The sequence below is a fragment of the Ascaphus truei genome, chromosome 8, assembly GCF_040206685.1.
Source record: "Ascaphus truei isolate aAscTru1 chromosome 8, aAscTru1.hap1, whole genome shotgun sequence".
NCBI classification, from domain to species: Eukaryota; Metazoa; Chordata; class Amphibia; order Anura; family Ascaphidae; genus Ascaphus; species Ascaphus truei.
Genome location: NC_134490.1, coordinates 61943982 through 61958379, shown reverse-complemented (window position 1 = coordinate 61958379; position 14398 = coordinate 61943982). Strand labels below are relative to the sequence as shown.

The window sequence follows — 14398 nt, the reverse complement described above, 5'->3', positions numbered from 1 at the left end:
TACATGTAACATACCTGTGTACATCTAGTAGAAGGATTTGCTGGAAGTGGCCGAGCAGGGACAGTTTGATGATGAGGAACACTGTAACGTGGCTGATGAACTTGCCATGGAATATTGGACTGAGGTAATACAAGTACCGGGTGACTAATACTGACAGGCTGATATTGTGGCATTCTCCTTGTTTTTCCTTTCTGTTGAGTAATAACAATTGCATCTTAAAGGAGCAATTCATGCAATATCGTACATGTGTGCTTTAAAAAAAAAATCAGTTGTGTAGTATTCGATAATACTACAATTTTTTTTAATCCAAACCTTAATGCCATTTTTAATGAGTTTTAATATACTAGCATCCTTTGATTTCTATAGCAGGTTTTAGCACACATCCCCAGCAGTGCATATTTGCAACACTTTCCAGTTTGTAATAATGTTACCAATACTCCCAGCAGTTTGAGCTGCAAACTGTAACAATAGAGAATGTTACCTTAGTAATATAATAACACATTGTAGCTGCTGAGTTACACTGACTAAAAGATTGATTGAAACTGAAAGGCATGTCATCTTGTTAAAGCTGCAGTTCAGTCAATATCCTGCATGTGTGTTTTTTTTTTAATAAATCAGTTCTGTAGTAAGAAAAAATACTTTTAGCATTTTCTGTTTTAAAAAAAACAACTTTGAAAGACCAATTTTCTTGTATTCTATTTTAACAACCATTTGCTAAGGCACTGCCCCTTCATGTCCTGTCACAAGCCCTGGCACACCCCTTTGTCAGCCCTGCCCTCCCTCTAGCACATGTCAGTGCAGGAGTGCTCATGAATATTCATGAGCTTCCACTGAGTGACAGAAGCAGAAGAAAAACATATGGCAGCTCTAATGATGTCACCAAATTTCGCCGATCAATACACGGAGAACGAATTGACCTGCAGCTATGCAGTTCTTTAGGTAAGTAGAGATTGCACACATGAAACTATTGAAGTAAAAAAATAAATAAAAAAAAAAAGACTGAACTGCAGCTTTAAACAAGGTCCAGTGCTCTGGAATAGGGGGACACGCTTTAAACTGATTTCCCAACCCCAAGACTGTACTGGGGCCCCTACTCTTTTCAGTCTTTATTAAAACTACCTACAGCTTGTAAGAGAGCTTCAATGCACATGTATGCAGATGACACAATCTTACATCCACACAGCCCTAGCCTTTTTAACCTTCGACACGTACTTCAATTTTATTTTTCAAGACTTGAAAACTGGATTTCCCAAAACAAACAGTTTTAAACACTGCCAAGACTAACAATGGTATTTGGGACCAAGGCTACATTTCTAAAGCTACCAATGATGCAGCTACAAATCAGAACCAAATCTAACAACTTTCTCGCCCCTGTCACTAGTTTTAAATATCTGGGCATATGGTTTTACTCCCATTTAACTTTTGGCTAGCACATTGATACCGACATCCAAAAACTATACCAAAATGGGTGTACTTTCTAGAAACAAATCCTCCCTAAGTCTGCTGGTCGCACAGCAGATGCTAATGCCAAATATAGACTATGGGGACATAGTATATAGTACAGCACCGCAAAGCCACCTTAGCAAACTAGACACCCTCTACAAACCAATATGCTGCTTTGTCCTACAATGTAACTGCAACACACATCACTGCAAAATGCTCAAAGAACTAGATTGGCTAGCCTTAGAAATGATTTATGGAAATAGAGAGTGCAGAGAAGATCCACCAAATTAATAAAGGGAGTGGACAATCTGGTTTATGAGGAGAGGCTAGCTAAGTTAGATTTATTTACATTAGAAAAAAGGCGTCTAAGAGGGGATATGATAACTATATATAAATATATTTGGGGACAGTACAAAGAGCTTTCAAAAGAACTATTCATCCCAAGGGCAGTACAAAGGACCCCGGGTCATTCCTTAAGGTTGGAGGAAAGGAGATCTCTCCAGTAACAAAGGAAAGGGTTCTTTACAGCAGTTAAAATGTGAAATGGATTACCCATGGAGACTGATGGCAGATACAGTAGATTTGTTTAAAATTAAAAATAAATAAAAAAGTTGGACATATTTTTAGAAACTAAAGGTATACAGGGATATATAGCAAATAAGTAAACATGGGAAGGATGTTGATCAAGGGAGTTATCTGATTGACAATTATTGGAGCACGGAAGGAATTTATTTTTGCCCTTATGAGATGGATGATATTTCACTGGGGTTTTTTGTTTGCCTTCCTCTGGATCAATATACTGTAAATACGGATATAGGATACAGTATCTGTCGTCTAAATTTAGCCTAGGTTTTAATTTTAATGGACTCATGTTGTTTTTCAACCTCATCTACTATGTAACTATGAACCTTGATTCTTGGCACAACGTTCACCTTTCCTGTCTTGCCTTTAAATACTTTCTGGACAAGCTACCCACCTACCTAAACAAGCTTCTCACCCCTACCACAGGCAGCACTTATCCCCGGAGATCTGACTCCAAACGACTGTTCATGGTTCCACGGTTCAACAAAGTATCCGGCCGCTCCTCCTTCTCTTACCGTGCACCCCACAACTGGAAAAATCTACCGGAGACTCTCACAGCCACCACCTGTCTAAGTTCTATCAAGACTAAAGCTCTCACATTTTAATCTGATCTGTAACTGTTCCATACACCTATAACATATATTATCTTTAACTGTTCATGCAATGTCTTTAAATATAACGTATATCCCTGCTTATTTAATGTAACCATCTATTGTTATCATAACTCTGTGCCAAGTACATACTTGAAAATGAGAGGTAACGCTCAATGAATTACTTCCTGGTATTTTTTTTTTGATAAGTAAATACAAATAAATAAAGTGTAGTGAATCCTGGGAAGCCGGGTCTTTGCTGATTAGTTTTCAATAAAGGTAATCAAATTCTGCATATATTAAAACAATTTTTTTTTAAAGTGCAGCTTGGATCACCTCTTTAATAGAGGCTCACATGTGCTTCATCACACATACTTATTTACTGATCAAATGCCATTTTACCAGCATGCACCGTTTTCATGTTGTTAATATCTAGTTCTATAAAGGCTTTGGTATTACCCCCTCCACTGTGAGATAGGCAATGTTTCTGTATGCTGAAAGGGTTAATGAAAGTGACAAGGACAGGACACTGTACCTCTTATGTGCTAAAACTTGACAAGGATTCTGGGTAATTAATTCAAATGAGCACACTAATGATGTTACTTTTAAGCCTACTATCCATTTTAAACAAATCTGTTTTTTTTTTCTGCTGCTTTGCAATTTGAACAATATAACATTCATATTATTATTTTTTAACAGGTCAAAGCTTTGGTTAAATGATAGGTGAGTGCTGGAGGGGTCATGTATGACGTTACAATTCAATGTATTGATGTTAATGACAAAGTAACACAGAAGTAATTGTCTGAAAAGACACAGTCGTCATACACACCTTTTCTACATGCGTGGGTTTACCCAGCAGATGTTTGCAGAGAGTTGTGGGGTATTCTTGATTAGCCTCACTTGGACATCCAGTTCTTGATGGGCTCACTGACCTGCAGTATAAAATACATAAACAGAACATGCAATTGGAACAGACTAGAACTTCAATTTAGAATGACACTTTGAAGGGTCTTCATTTTTATTCACCAATGGCCAACAACCAAAGTAAAAATGATCAAATACTCTTGCAGGATTGAAAATAAATATTGATTTTTTGAAAGTCAGTAGCCTGGTAAATTAGCTTCTGCAATCCGTGGAAATGTGTCTTTTATAACCCCCTGGAGACTATTCTAATGAAGCTAGAGCCTCGGCAATAATGACCTCAAATATGGAGGTTTCAGCTCACTTGACTAGTTTTCAATCAAAGGTTAGCCAGATTGCTGCAGATATTTAAGGCACACTAAAATCATTCAAAGTTCTCTCTAATTTAGTCATTTGTAATTGCTTAACCAAAACTTTAAATGTTAACAGTCAGATGGTGCAATCAAAACATACCGGGCACACAAAAAAACTGCATATAAATCGGATACAAATATTGAATGCACATCTTTTAAGAAATGGATAACTGTGTGTTGTGTTTTAATTTTACTGTCAACAGAATATACATTGCTGGTTAAAGGAGCAGTTCTGCCTGCTCTTAAAAAAAAAAAGTTCAGAGTACCCCCTGGTTTTCGAGATTCTTACCCGGGATGAAGCAGCCAGCACCATTCCCTCTAGAGCAGGGATGGGCAACTCCAATCCTCAAGGACCATCAACAGGTCAGGTTTCAAGGAATTCCTGCTTCAGCACAGGTGGCTCAATCATTGGCTGAAGCAGGGATATCCTTGAAACCTGGACCTGTTGATGGCCCCTGATGACTGGAGTTGCCCACCCCTGCTGTAGATGACAAAAAATGGCATTTAAACCTCCCATGACGTCGTCTGTGGTGCGAGCATTTAAACAACCAGGAAGTAACCGTGGCTCCTTCTCCAGTAAATATCTCGTGGACCAGGGGCTCCATAGAGCTGATATATATATATATATATTCTCAGACAGATCTGCAACCCTGTCTGTCACCATTATCATCTAGCATACAGTGCTTCCACTGCGGAAAGGGATTCTGGCAAATGAGCACACCGTGTCACCTTTTGCCTGAAATCCATTTTTACATGGAACCCTTAAGCTAAGTCTTGCTGTTCTTTAGAATTATTTCAGACATAAATCAGTAGATTTCCCTAAATTTGGCCTGCTACATTAATACACGCTTTCATGTAAGGGTCAGAAAACATTCAGTCTTGGAAACAATATGCTGGCTTTTATGTTGAGAAAATGCAGTTGACACAAAATGTAACATTAAATGAAGTATGAAAAGTTCATTTCTCTATACAAAAACCTCTTTTTGCAAAACTCTTCGCATGAACGACTACAGAATTTTGTTCAACAAGCCTAAAATATGCCAAATCTTTTTTCAGGAAAGATGAAGAAAAGAATGGAGTCAAATAACAATAACTTGTGCTCAGAATTGCTCAAAGAAACTAGGAAATGTTACAATCGTATATATTTTCCATTGCTGTAGCTGCATTGTGTATATCCTTCACGTTGTACTCATTTCCTAACCCTTTTAGCCTCTTCTAACAAACACATTGCAGGCCTATCCTCCCTCTGCTAGCACAATTTAACCTGGTCTGTATCTGTTACATATAGTACAGCCATAATCCTGTGTTATCTCTCACTGTCCATGAAATGTCTGTAAATTGAATGTATAACCTCTGTTCATTTAATGTAACCGTGTATTGTCACCATAACTCTGTGCCCAGGACATACTTGAAAACGAGAGGTAACGCTCAATGTATTACTTCTTAGTAAAACATTTTATAAATAAACCTTTTAACATTCAAGATTCATGCAAAGTTTTTTTTTTTCTCTACTTGCTCTTAAAGATTTAAGCTCCCTTAATTTTAAAGAAGACTTTGCAACATATTGATTATGGGCAATAGTGGGGGAAATTCCAACAAGTCTTAATGATAAAACGGGAAGGCATTTAGGATTTCATTTAAAAAGGAGCTGAAGGGTATGTACAGTAGTAGGTTGAAGAAAAACTATTTAATGACAATCCTTACATCTTACATTTAGTTAATGTATCAGTGATGCTTTCATTACTCATTAGTCAACGTTTATATAGTACTACACTATTTCGTTCTTGGATATCACCTATTCTTTGTCTGGCATAGCCTCCGGCCGCTATTCTTCTGTTGGGCCCCCACAGTGTAATTCCTGGTAGGTACAGGCAATGTGAGGGGATAACTCTCTCGTGAAGGCTTAGCTTGCTATTGCAGCCTGGGTGCATGTTACTGTATCCAGGGCCGGGTCTAGCAACAACCAGAGAGAATCATCCTGGGGAGGATACTGGTTGGGTCACATGCAGTTAATGTGATGCCTGTCAGTATCGGACCTGCCCTGTTATGGGGCAGGGTTACAAGCCCATGCCCTGGGTAGATACTGACACTCTCCCAGAAGTCTGAGAGTCTGTCTCCCCTCCCCCTGAGGAGTGGGATTGAGTGCGATATCCTGAGTACCATCAGGGATAAGGAGCTGGATTGGGCCTGCAGGGCCTTATACAAAAGAGAAGGACGTGACTTCTGGCTGTATGACAATAAACACCAGTTGAACTATCTGTGTGGCTAAATGTCTGGGCCACAAAGAATTGTCAGCATGGACCATCCTGGTACCCTAGGGTCCTTGCTGGCTGGAGGCGCTGTACACCGAGATGAACCACCCTGAAAACCTGTCCTGATATCTCCCCACACCACCGTGGAGCACTCAGAGCCTCCTGTTCCAGCCAAACAGTCATGCACCGCACCCGCAACACCAGGTAGCCGGATGATCTCACTTAGGGTGGGGGAACAGATGCTACATTTGATTTCTTTAACCAGAATTAACCTCATATATGCTAGCTGTTAGAATGGCTACCAGCATGTACAGTATGTGTGCAAATAACCAGATGCAAACAGAAGACATCGTTGTGTATCAAAATATGTACCGGAGTACCTTAAAACATACTCAAAAATACCTTTGCTCTGACTCACTTGTCACATGAAAAGGGATACAGCTGAATTTTAACTTCACATTGCAAAGCCAGTGTACCCAACCCCTCACTGAAAAAACTCAAAAACTTTAAATAGCTGTCTGTGAGTAGGGTTACAGGCTCTACACTTTAACCCAGGCTGTGTAATACGGCAGGCATAAACTTATAGGGGTCTGGTAGACATGAAGCAAAAGGTGACACAGTGCTCATTTGCATGTAATTTCCCAGAATTCCTAGCTGCTGTGGAAGCACTGTATGCTAAGCGATAAAGATAAAAATGTGGGCTGCAGATCTGTCAGACATGTAAATGTGCTCACAAGTGGTATTTTTTATTAGCTAAGGGTTTTAAACACTATCACAGATAAAATGTAGAGAAGTGCAATTTTTTTAGGCAGAAAGTGCTGCAAAATGGCAACGTTTGCAAAAAAAAAAAAATTCCCTAAGCATTAAATGTGCAAGTTCATGTAGCCATTAATATACCGCTATTTACTGCTATTTTCGCTAACTTTTAATGAAATTGGCAACATTTTGAGCAATGTGAACTTTTACAAAAATTGTGTGAAAAGGCAACATTTAAGAGAAAACGGCAAAACATTTTGTGAAGCAAATTTGAGGACATTCACACATCTCTAATAAATGTAAATTTGTACTATCACCTGAATTTTTCAATGGTGGTCTTCTTATTTGTAAAAAGCCATGTAATCACTTTTCTCCTTTTGAGGTACATAATAAAGGCAGCAGCCGTGATGCAGATGATAGTTACCACGGTTCCTGCGATTAAACTTCTGTTATCTAGAAACCGGAAATGGTAAAACTATAATATACATTTTTTTTATGTGCGTTCATAGTGCAAAAAGTATCCACAGAGTGACACAGAAACGTATAGAGGATGAATGTTTGAGCTCGCGGTCTGCGGATGTAGGGCTTAGTCCAGGAGTGGTCAACTCCAGTGCTCAAGGGACATCAACAGGTCAGGTTTTAAGTATATCCCTGCTTCAGCCCAGGCAGCTCAGTCATTGACTGAGCCACCTGTGCTGAAGCAGGGATATACTTAATACCTGGCGTGTTGATGGCCCTTGAGGACTGGAGTTGACCACTCCGAGTGTAGTGTAAAGTTATATTATCACTACATGGCCAGCTAGGCAAGAGGTTAACATATTAAAAGTTTGTTTTATTAACTTTAATCTACAATGCTAGGTTTTCCTAACGCCAGAGTGACTTAAATAATGTAACATATCGTAGCGATAATCTTAATGGAGCTTAGTGAATAGGATATGCTCATGATTACGGCCTCTATGCATATCATTTTCATGAACTGCCGTTTTATTTAACTTTATGCTATTTTATTGGTTTAAAACCAGGTTAATGTCACATTGCCTTTACGGCATAACTAACTTAGGCTACCTTTACATTAAATTGTCTAACAGAATTGAGTGAATCTGGACCTCTCTGGAGAAGATCAATCCATATATATGAATATATTCAAAATAATGAGTATAATTACATGAATATTTAAACTGAAGTGATCCACCATAAGGAAACGTTTCAGAACCTGTTAGAGGCGCCTGTAGAATTCTACTAAGGTTTCCAAGAAGAATTTACAATGCATCTGATCTCAGACGCGCTATTAGAGAGGGTTGGGGTTCCTTACAATGCATCTGATCTCAGACGCGCTATTAGAGAGGGTTGGGGTTCCTTACAATGCATCTGATCTCAGACGCGCTATTAGAGAGGGTTGGGGTTCCTTACAATGCATCTGATCTCAGACACGCTATTAGAGAGGGTTGGGGTTCCTTAAAATGCATCTGATCTCAGACGCGCTATTAGAGAGGGTTGGGGTTCCTTACAATGCATCTGATCTCAGACGCACTATTAGAGAGGGTTGGGGTTCCTTACAATGCATCTGATCTCAGACATGCTATTAGAGAGGGTTGGGGTTCCTTACAATGCATCTGATCTCAGACGCGCTATTAGAGAGGGTTGGGGTTCCTTACAATGCATCTGATCTCAGACACGCTATTAGAGAGGGTTGGGGTTCCTTACAATGCATCTGATCTCAGACGCGCTATTAGAGAGGGTTGGGGTTCCTTACAATGCATCTGATCTCAGACACGCTATTAGAGAGGGTTGGGGTTCCTTACAATGCATCTGATCTCAGACGCGCTATTAGAGAGGGTTGGGGTTCCTTACAATGCATCTGATCTCAGACGCGCTATTAGAGAGGGTCGGGGTTGCTCAGAAATTCACATAGAATTCCTTAACCAAAAAAAGGTTGGCAACCCCTGCTCTAAACGTACAGATGAGTGCAGTGTTGAATAATCACTTACCAGGCACTCTCATTGGTCCGCTGTCGACACTCCCTCCAAAGCCTGGTTTATCACAATACGGAGGTGCCCAGTTCAATTCACAATGGCAATTGTTTTTATTGTTGCAAACCTTAGTAATAACAAACACAGTTTCCATATGGGTATCAGCACAGACACTTATACTTTTCATTCTTGGCCGCTTTTACATTTTGTGCTGTGTCTAGTAAGCACTAAAATATGAATTAACTAATAACTAGATACTATGAGTTATTTGACGCATGTCTCTCACAATAAATAATGTCCCCTGCACCTTCTGGACATCTCCTAACCAGCAGCAGCGAGAGATTTGTTGTGTTGCTTTTATGAGCAGTGAGAGTTTTAGAGAAGTAAAATTCATGAGAAATTTGTGGCCAAAAAAAGGTCAAATAAAATATTTTATATAGAGTGTACAATTTAAAGGAGCAATCCAAGCAATTGTGTTTTCTTTTTTAAAAATAAATAAATCAGTTCTGTAGTATTAGATGATACTTACTATCTTTTTTTTATTTTAAAAATAAACTCTTAAAGCAGCAGTTCAAGTTGCCGATTTTTTATTTTATTTTGCCCCCCCCTTTAATATGTGCAATCCACACAATAACAAGTCATTAGCTAAGTTGCTGATCGACCCGTTTTCGGCTCGGGGGTTCACTAAATGACTGCAGAGGAGTATTCTGCAGTCAGTGGAATGCATTTGCATATTAATATGACAAAAGTTCTGTGGGGAAGATCATGTGACCAGGCAGTCACTAGATACAAATGGTGCACTGCTAGAGAGAGGGCAAGGATCAAAAAGGGGTGTGTCAGAGCCTGTTTCAGAAGAGGAAGGGGATGTGACTTTGTAAATGATTGCTATAGAAACAAAAAAATGCTTGCTACATTATTATACATGAACAATTTCATTTCAGAGTTTTTTTAAAAATAAAAAATAAATGCTACAAGTATTTTCACATAGTACAGAACGGAGTTATTAAATAAAAACACACTTGTAGGATATTGCCTGGCCTGCAGCTTAGGCTGCGCCCACGTTGCCGCTGAGCGCGTTCTTGCTTGAGAGCAGTGACGTCACCAACTCTCCAAGTATGAGCGCTGGGTGTCCTGCATAATTTTGCAAGCGCGAGCGGGGGGGGGGGGGTATGGATCGGGGCTATTTCTGTGTGTAATGTGTGTGGGGCTGTGTTCTGTGTGCATTGGCTGCTGCTGAGCATGCTTCAAAGTCAATTTTCTTTGTCTCCCCACATGCAGAGCTTGATCTCTGGCAGATAGTGAATGTCTTTGATCCCCTCCCTTGTGTTTGGGCAGGTCTGCCAACACATCCGATCTCCAAGGTCTCCAATAAAGCGTGATTTACCCAAAATAAAATAAAAAGTACCTAGTGTAGTACTGATTAAAACATTTATTGGTACACACATAAAAAAACACATTCACAGTCTACCGGCTCGTATTGCACTTTGTCAGGGATTATTCCTGACGAAGTGACGTAGCACGTCACGAAACGCGTAGGGTTGAGCTATCTCCGTCCGTGAGCGGTGGTGCCAGAGATCAACTTCATTTTTGAAACACCATTTGGAGGAAAAAGTCTACAGCCATTGACGTGGACATCGGGACAGGTCTTTACATATGGGACTGGTATTGTACTGTTCTATTCACGCCTGGGATTTGATCTTTGTTCAATTTTTGTATTTTTACACTTTTTGGTAGACATGTCTGTCTTGTCCCTAAGGCTGTCATTTTTTTATCAATCAGGGACAGATATAATACACTCCTTTTGATTGGGATTATATATGAATACATCTAACTTGACGATTTAAGAATTGGACCATAGCATTTTAGGGTGCGTTATTAGATCTAATCCACAGCCAGTCTCATTTACAGGTGTGGGATCTCCTTTTTTTGGGGTTTGGTCATGTCCTTCACCAACCAGGTGTATCTAACTAGGAGTACATTAGGTACTCTTACCTAACAGATATCTTTAGGCCAAGCGCTTTGTGTATGGGATTAGTCCTTTGTCTAGTTAAACATAATAAAGATGTAAAGCAATGATAATCTTGTATATAGTGCAATGTTAAGTGCATTTCTTTGTTTCCTAGGCATGTAGGCTGGTATACAATGACCCAGTCTGCACGCCCAGAAAACCAGGTTGGGATCGTTCCACAGGGATTTTGGAGACAATGGAGAATGGGTCTGGGCAGTCCTCCTATCAGAGAGAGAAAGAAAGAGCGGAGTCATAATCTGCCCAGCCAGAGAGGCGCTTATCTCCACAGGAGATATTTAAAACTAGAGACAGAACATAAAACACAGACAGAGCTCAGTGCACATCCAGTGAAACTTATACACTGTACAGTGCCTAAATATATATGTATAGATATCTATTACATAAAATGGTCTTTTAGTTTAACATTTTGGCCAAATTGTTGTAAGCCCCTGAGCCACTACACGGCAGACCACATCTCAAGGGTCCCTAACACTAATATAAATTCTTAATAACCTGTGCATTACCAGGAATAATGATTTATAATAAATGTGGGAGGGGCTTACAACACTTTGGCCAAAATGTTAAACTAAAAGACCATTTTATTTAATAGATATCTATACATATATGAACAAAAAACAAACAAAAGCGCAAGCTCCATAGCACGTAACTGAGTAAAAAATAAGGTACATTTATTTAAAAAATCAGCAACCCATAAGAATGTGCACTTACAGGATTTCAAACAGAACCATTCGTGGGAGAGAAATCTCTATTGTGGTCATCTGCGGTGGTAGGGTGCGTCCCAGGTTTGCAGAGTGGATGTAAACAGCCCAGGTTCACCATGAATTGGCAGCAAGATATAAAGGCATCCAATGCCTGCACGTCCTTTGCTCCCTCATAAAATGATTGCTAACGCTTGAAATTACCGCCAGCCGGAGCGCAGGAAAGCCAGGGACTCCAAATACACCAACACAAGCGCGATGACGTCACAGCTCTACGCATTTCGTCACACTTTCGGACCCTTGATATGTGGTCTGCCGTGTAGTGGCTCAGGGGCTTACAACACTTTGGCCAAAATGTTAAACTAAAAGACCATTTTATTTAATAGATATCTATACATATATATTTATCTATACATATATATTTATACCGTGTATAAGTTTCACTGGATGTGCACTGAGCTCTGTCTGTGTTTCATGTTCTGTCTCTGGTTTTAAATATATATTGCCATGCTCAGTAGCACTCCTCTGTGACACTTATATGCTTATATATATATGTTGTGGTTATTTTGGGGGTTCAATATGAGCTTGTAGGTGTCCTGTATGCTCCTCAGGAGATAGCAAGCCGGCACTAAGAGCAGCGGGAGGTAGGCACTGCTCTTATTGGTCAGCAGGGGGAGGTAGGCACTGCTCTTATTGGTCCTTGCATCAGCCTCCCCGTCATGCCCCGAGCCCAGATTGGCCAATACAGGCGAGCCCTCGTGCTGTAATTGGATCCCCACATAGCATCCGCACTGAGATTGGTCACTGCCCCGTTCTACATAATTTCCTATGGAGACCAGAAACCTAGAAAACAGCGAAAATCTGCGCTCCACAGATCTCTTCCGGGCTGGTGTGCAGATAGACTAAGCAGTGGGCTCTGAGGACAAGCCAGAGACACCCCAAGTAGAGGCTGCTTGTATGCCGTGCTGGAGATTTCAAGTTGCCTTGCCCCAATTTGCATCCAGAGCTGCCTGGATATTCTGGACCTATTGCAGAAGTGGAAGCTCCGGGAAAATGATTTTGGTGGCGCCGGACACCTAAGTGATTGGGATTCCCTCTGTATAACGCCACCATTAGAATAAGGCTGGGGTGAGCAAACTTTAAGCCCTGCGCCCTCCTGCCTGCTCAGTCCCAATGCTCGTGCCCCTCCTACGTGGTAACCAGCGTCAAATGACAAAGCGGGATCCTGTGGTGTCACGTGACCCCACAGCATAATTTTAAATCACGTTGCCATGGTGGCGTGGCATCAAATGACCCCGCAGCGTCATTTGATGCCACATTGCTATGGTGATGTGTCGCCCGAAGCCGTCGGAGAGCAGCTAGGTGAGTTACAGAAGCCTCGCACGCTCCCTGGCACTTAATTTAAACGCTTTGGGGAAGAGAGTGGGGCCTCTGTAACCGGGCGCCCCCACAAAAAATTCTCGCACCCCCCAGTTTGCACACCCCTGGATTAAGGACAGAGTTTCTCTGCTTACAGGGATATCGGCACCATTACGGAGATAAGTATCTCTGAAAGCAGGAGGTCCCCAGAGCTGAAATTAACGGGCTTCAGCTCCAAAGATCCTCTGCTTTAAACTGTAATTAAAAAAATAAACATTTAAAAAAAACAAAAACTTAACCTACATTGCTGCTTTAAACACACCAACAAAGAGCAATGTTAGTATCGTTTTGTGCTACACTACGTGCAGGAAGGTGGCATTGTAAGACCCATTATAGGAGAATTTAGGCTGTGCAGACGCTTGCCACTTGCCTTAGTAAGCATTCCACTTTAATGAGTGCATAGATGATAAACTGCATGTGACCCTTTTCTGCTTAGTACTGTACTATGTTCTGTAAATTGGAGCAGTTTAGATTGTTCGGTGTGGGATTATTTAAATGGAAGTCATGTTTCATTAGCATGCTGTCTGCATATAGTTCCTGAAATAATATTTGCGTCTTACAATATGTACAATCTGCTAGATATAGTTAAAGTTGACAGAGCAGCTATGCTGTTTTGGTTGGCATGCCTTCCTTTCTAAATATGTTCTCAGTGAAGGAGACTGCAGGAACTGCATTATCTACATCATATATAATTTTGAGTTATGTTGCAGCATTCTTTTATATGAAAGGTTGCAGGGACTCTTATGGGGTGCGGCAGCTCTGCTTGTCTCAAGGGAATTTAGAGATAAGCAAGGTAGAAATCAAACGTAGCTACAGTCATAAGTTTCAAATGTGTTCCCTTATCAATATCAACATTAGCTGTGCATGGAAAGGACAGTGTTTTAGCTGTGTAGGTTCTGCCGTTGCCATATTTAGCTTATGAGCATTTGATAAGCCTTTTGCAGATCACAACGTGGTCATAATTGCACCATATATTTGTAAAATGAATGTGAACAAACATAGAATGTTAATGTTTTCCAATATTCCGCATTTTTATCTTTCTGGAACCTACACATCCTACAAAAAAAACAAACAGGAACAGTGTGTACACGCTTACCCCGTGTCCGTGGCATGTAGCGGAACACTCGTGAATGGAAAACACGCTGATGTTCTGACACTGACGGTTGAGACAAATCTAAAGAAAAGGGTGGAATTTAGAAGGTTGAATATTGTAGTAGTGAAATAAATAACTCTGCCTCCACCACAAAATATGTCATTTATTTCTATTGTGTAATATATTTATTTCAAAAAGATGCCACTTTATTTGAATATCTGCATTGTATGCTCATTTGGCAGAGGAGTTACTTATACTGGAGAAAACCCACCATGTATATCTTTATTATAGT

General features: G+C 40.3%; 1 protein-coding gene across 1 annotated transcript in view; it reads right to left on the bottom strand.

The window, feature by feature from the left end:
- ADAM12 (ADAM metallopeptidase domain 12) overlaps nt 1–14398 on the bottom strand; it is a 350504-nt gene that overhangs the window by 18744 nt on the left and 317362 nt on the right. The window contains exons 17-21 of the mRNA XM_075612257.1: nt 14110–14187; nt 8886–8994; nt 7215–7350; nt 3445–3547; nt 15–191 (exon numbers count right to left, since the gene is read on the bottom strand). Coding sequence (XP_075468372.1) covers nt 15–191; nt 3445–3547; nt 7215–7350; nt 8886–8994; nt 14110–14187 — 603 coding nt within the window. The remainder of the gene's footprint in view (nt 1–14; nt 192–3444; nt 3548–7214; nt 7351–8885; nt 8995–14109; nt 14188–14398) is intronic.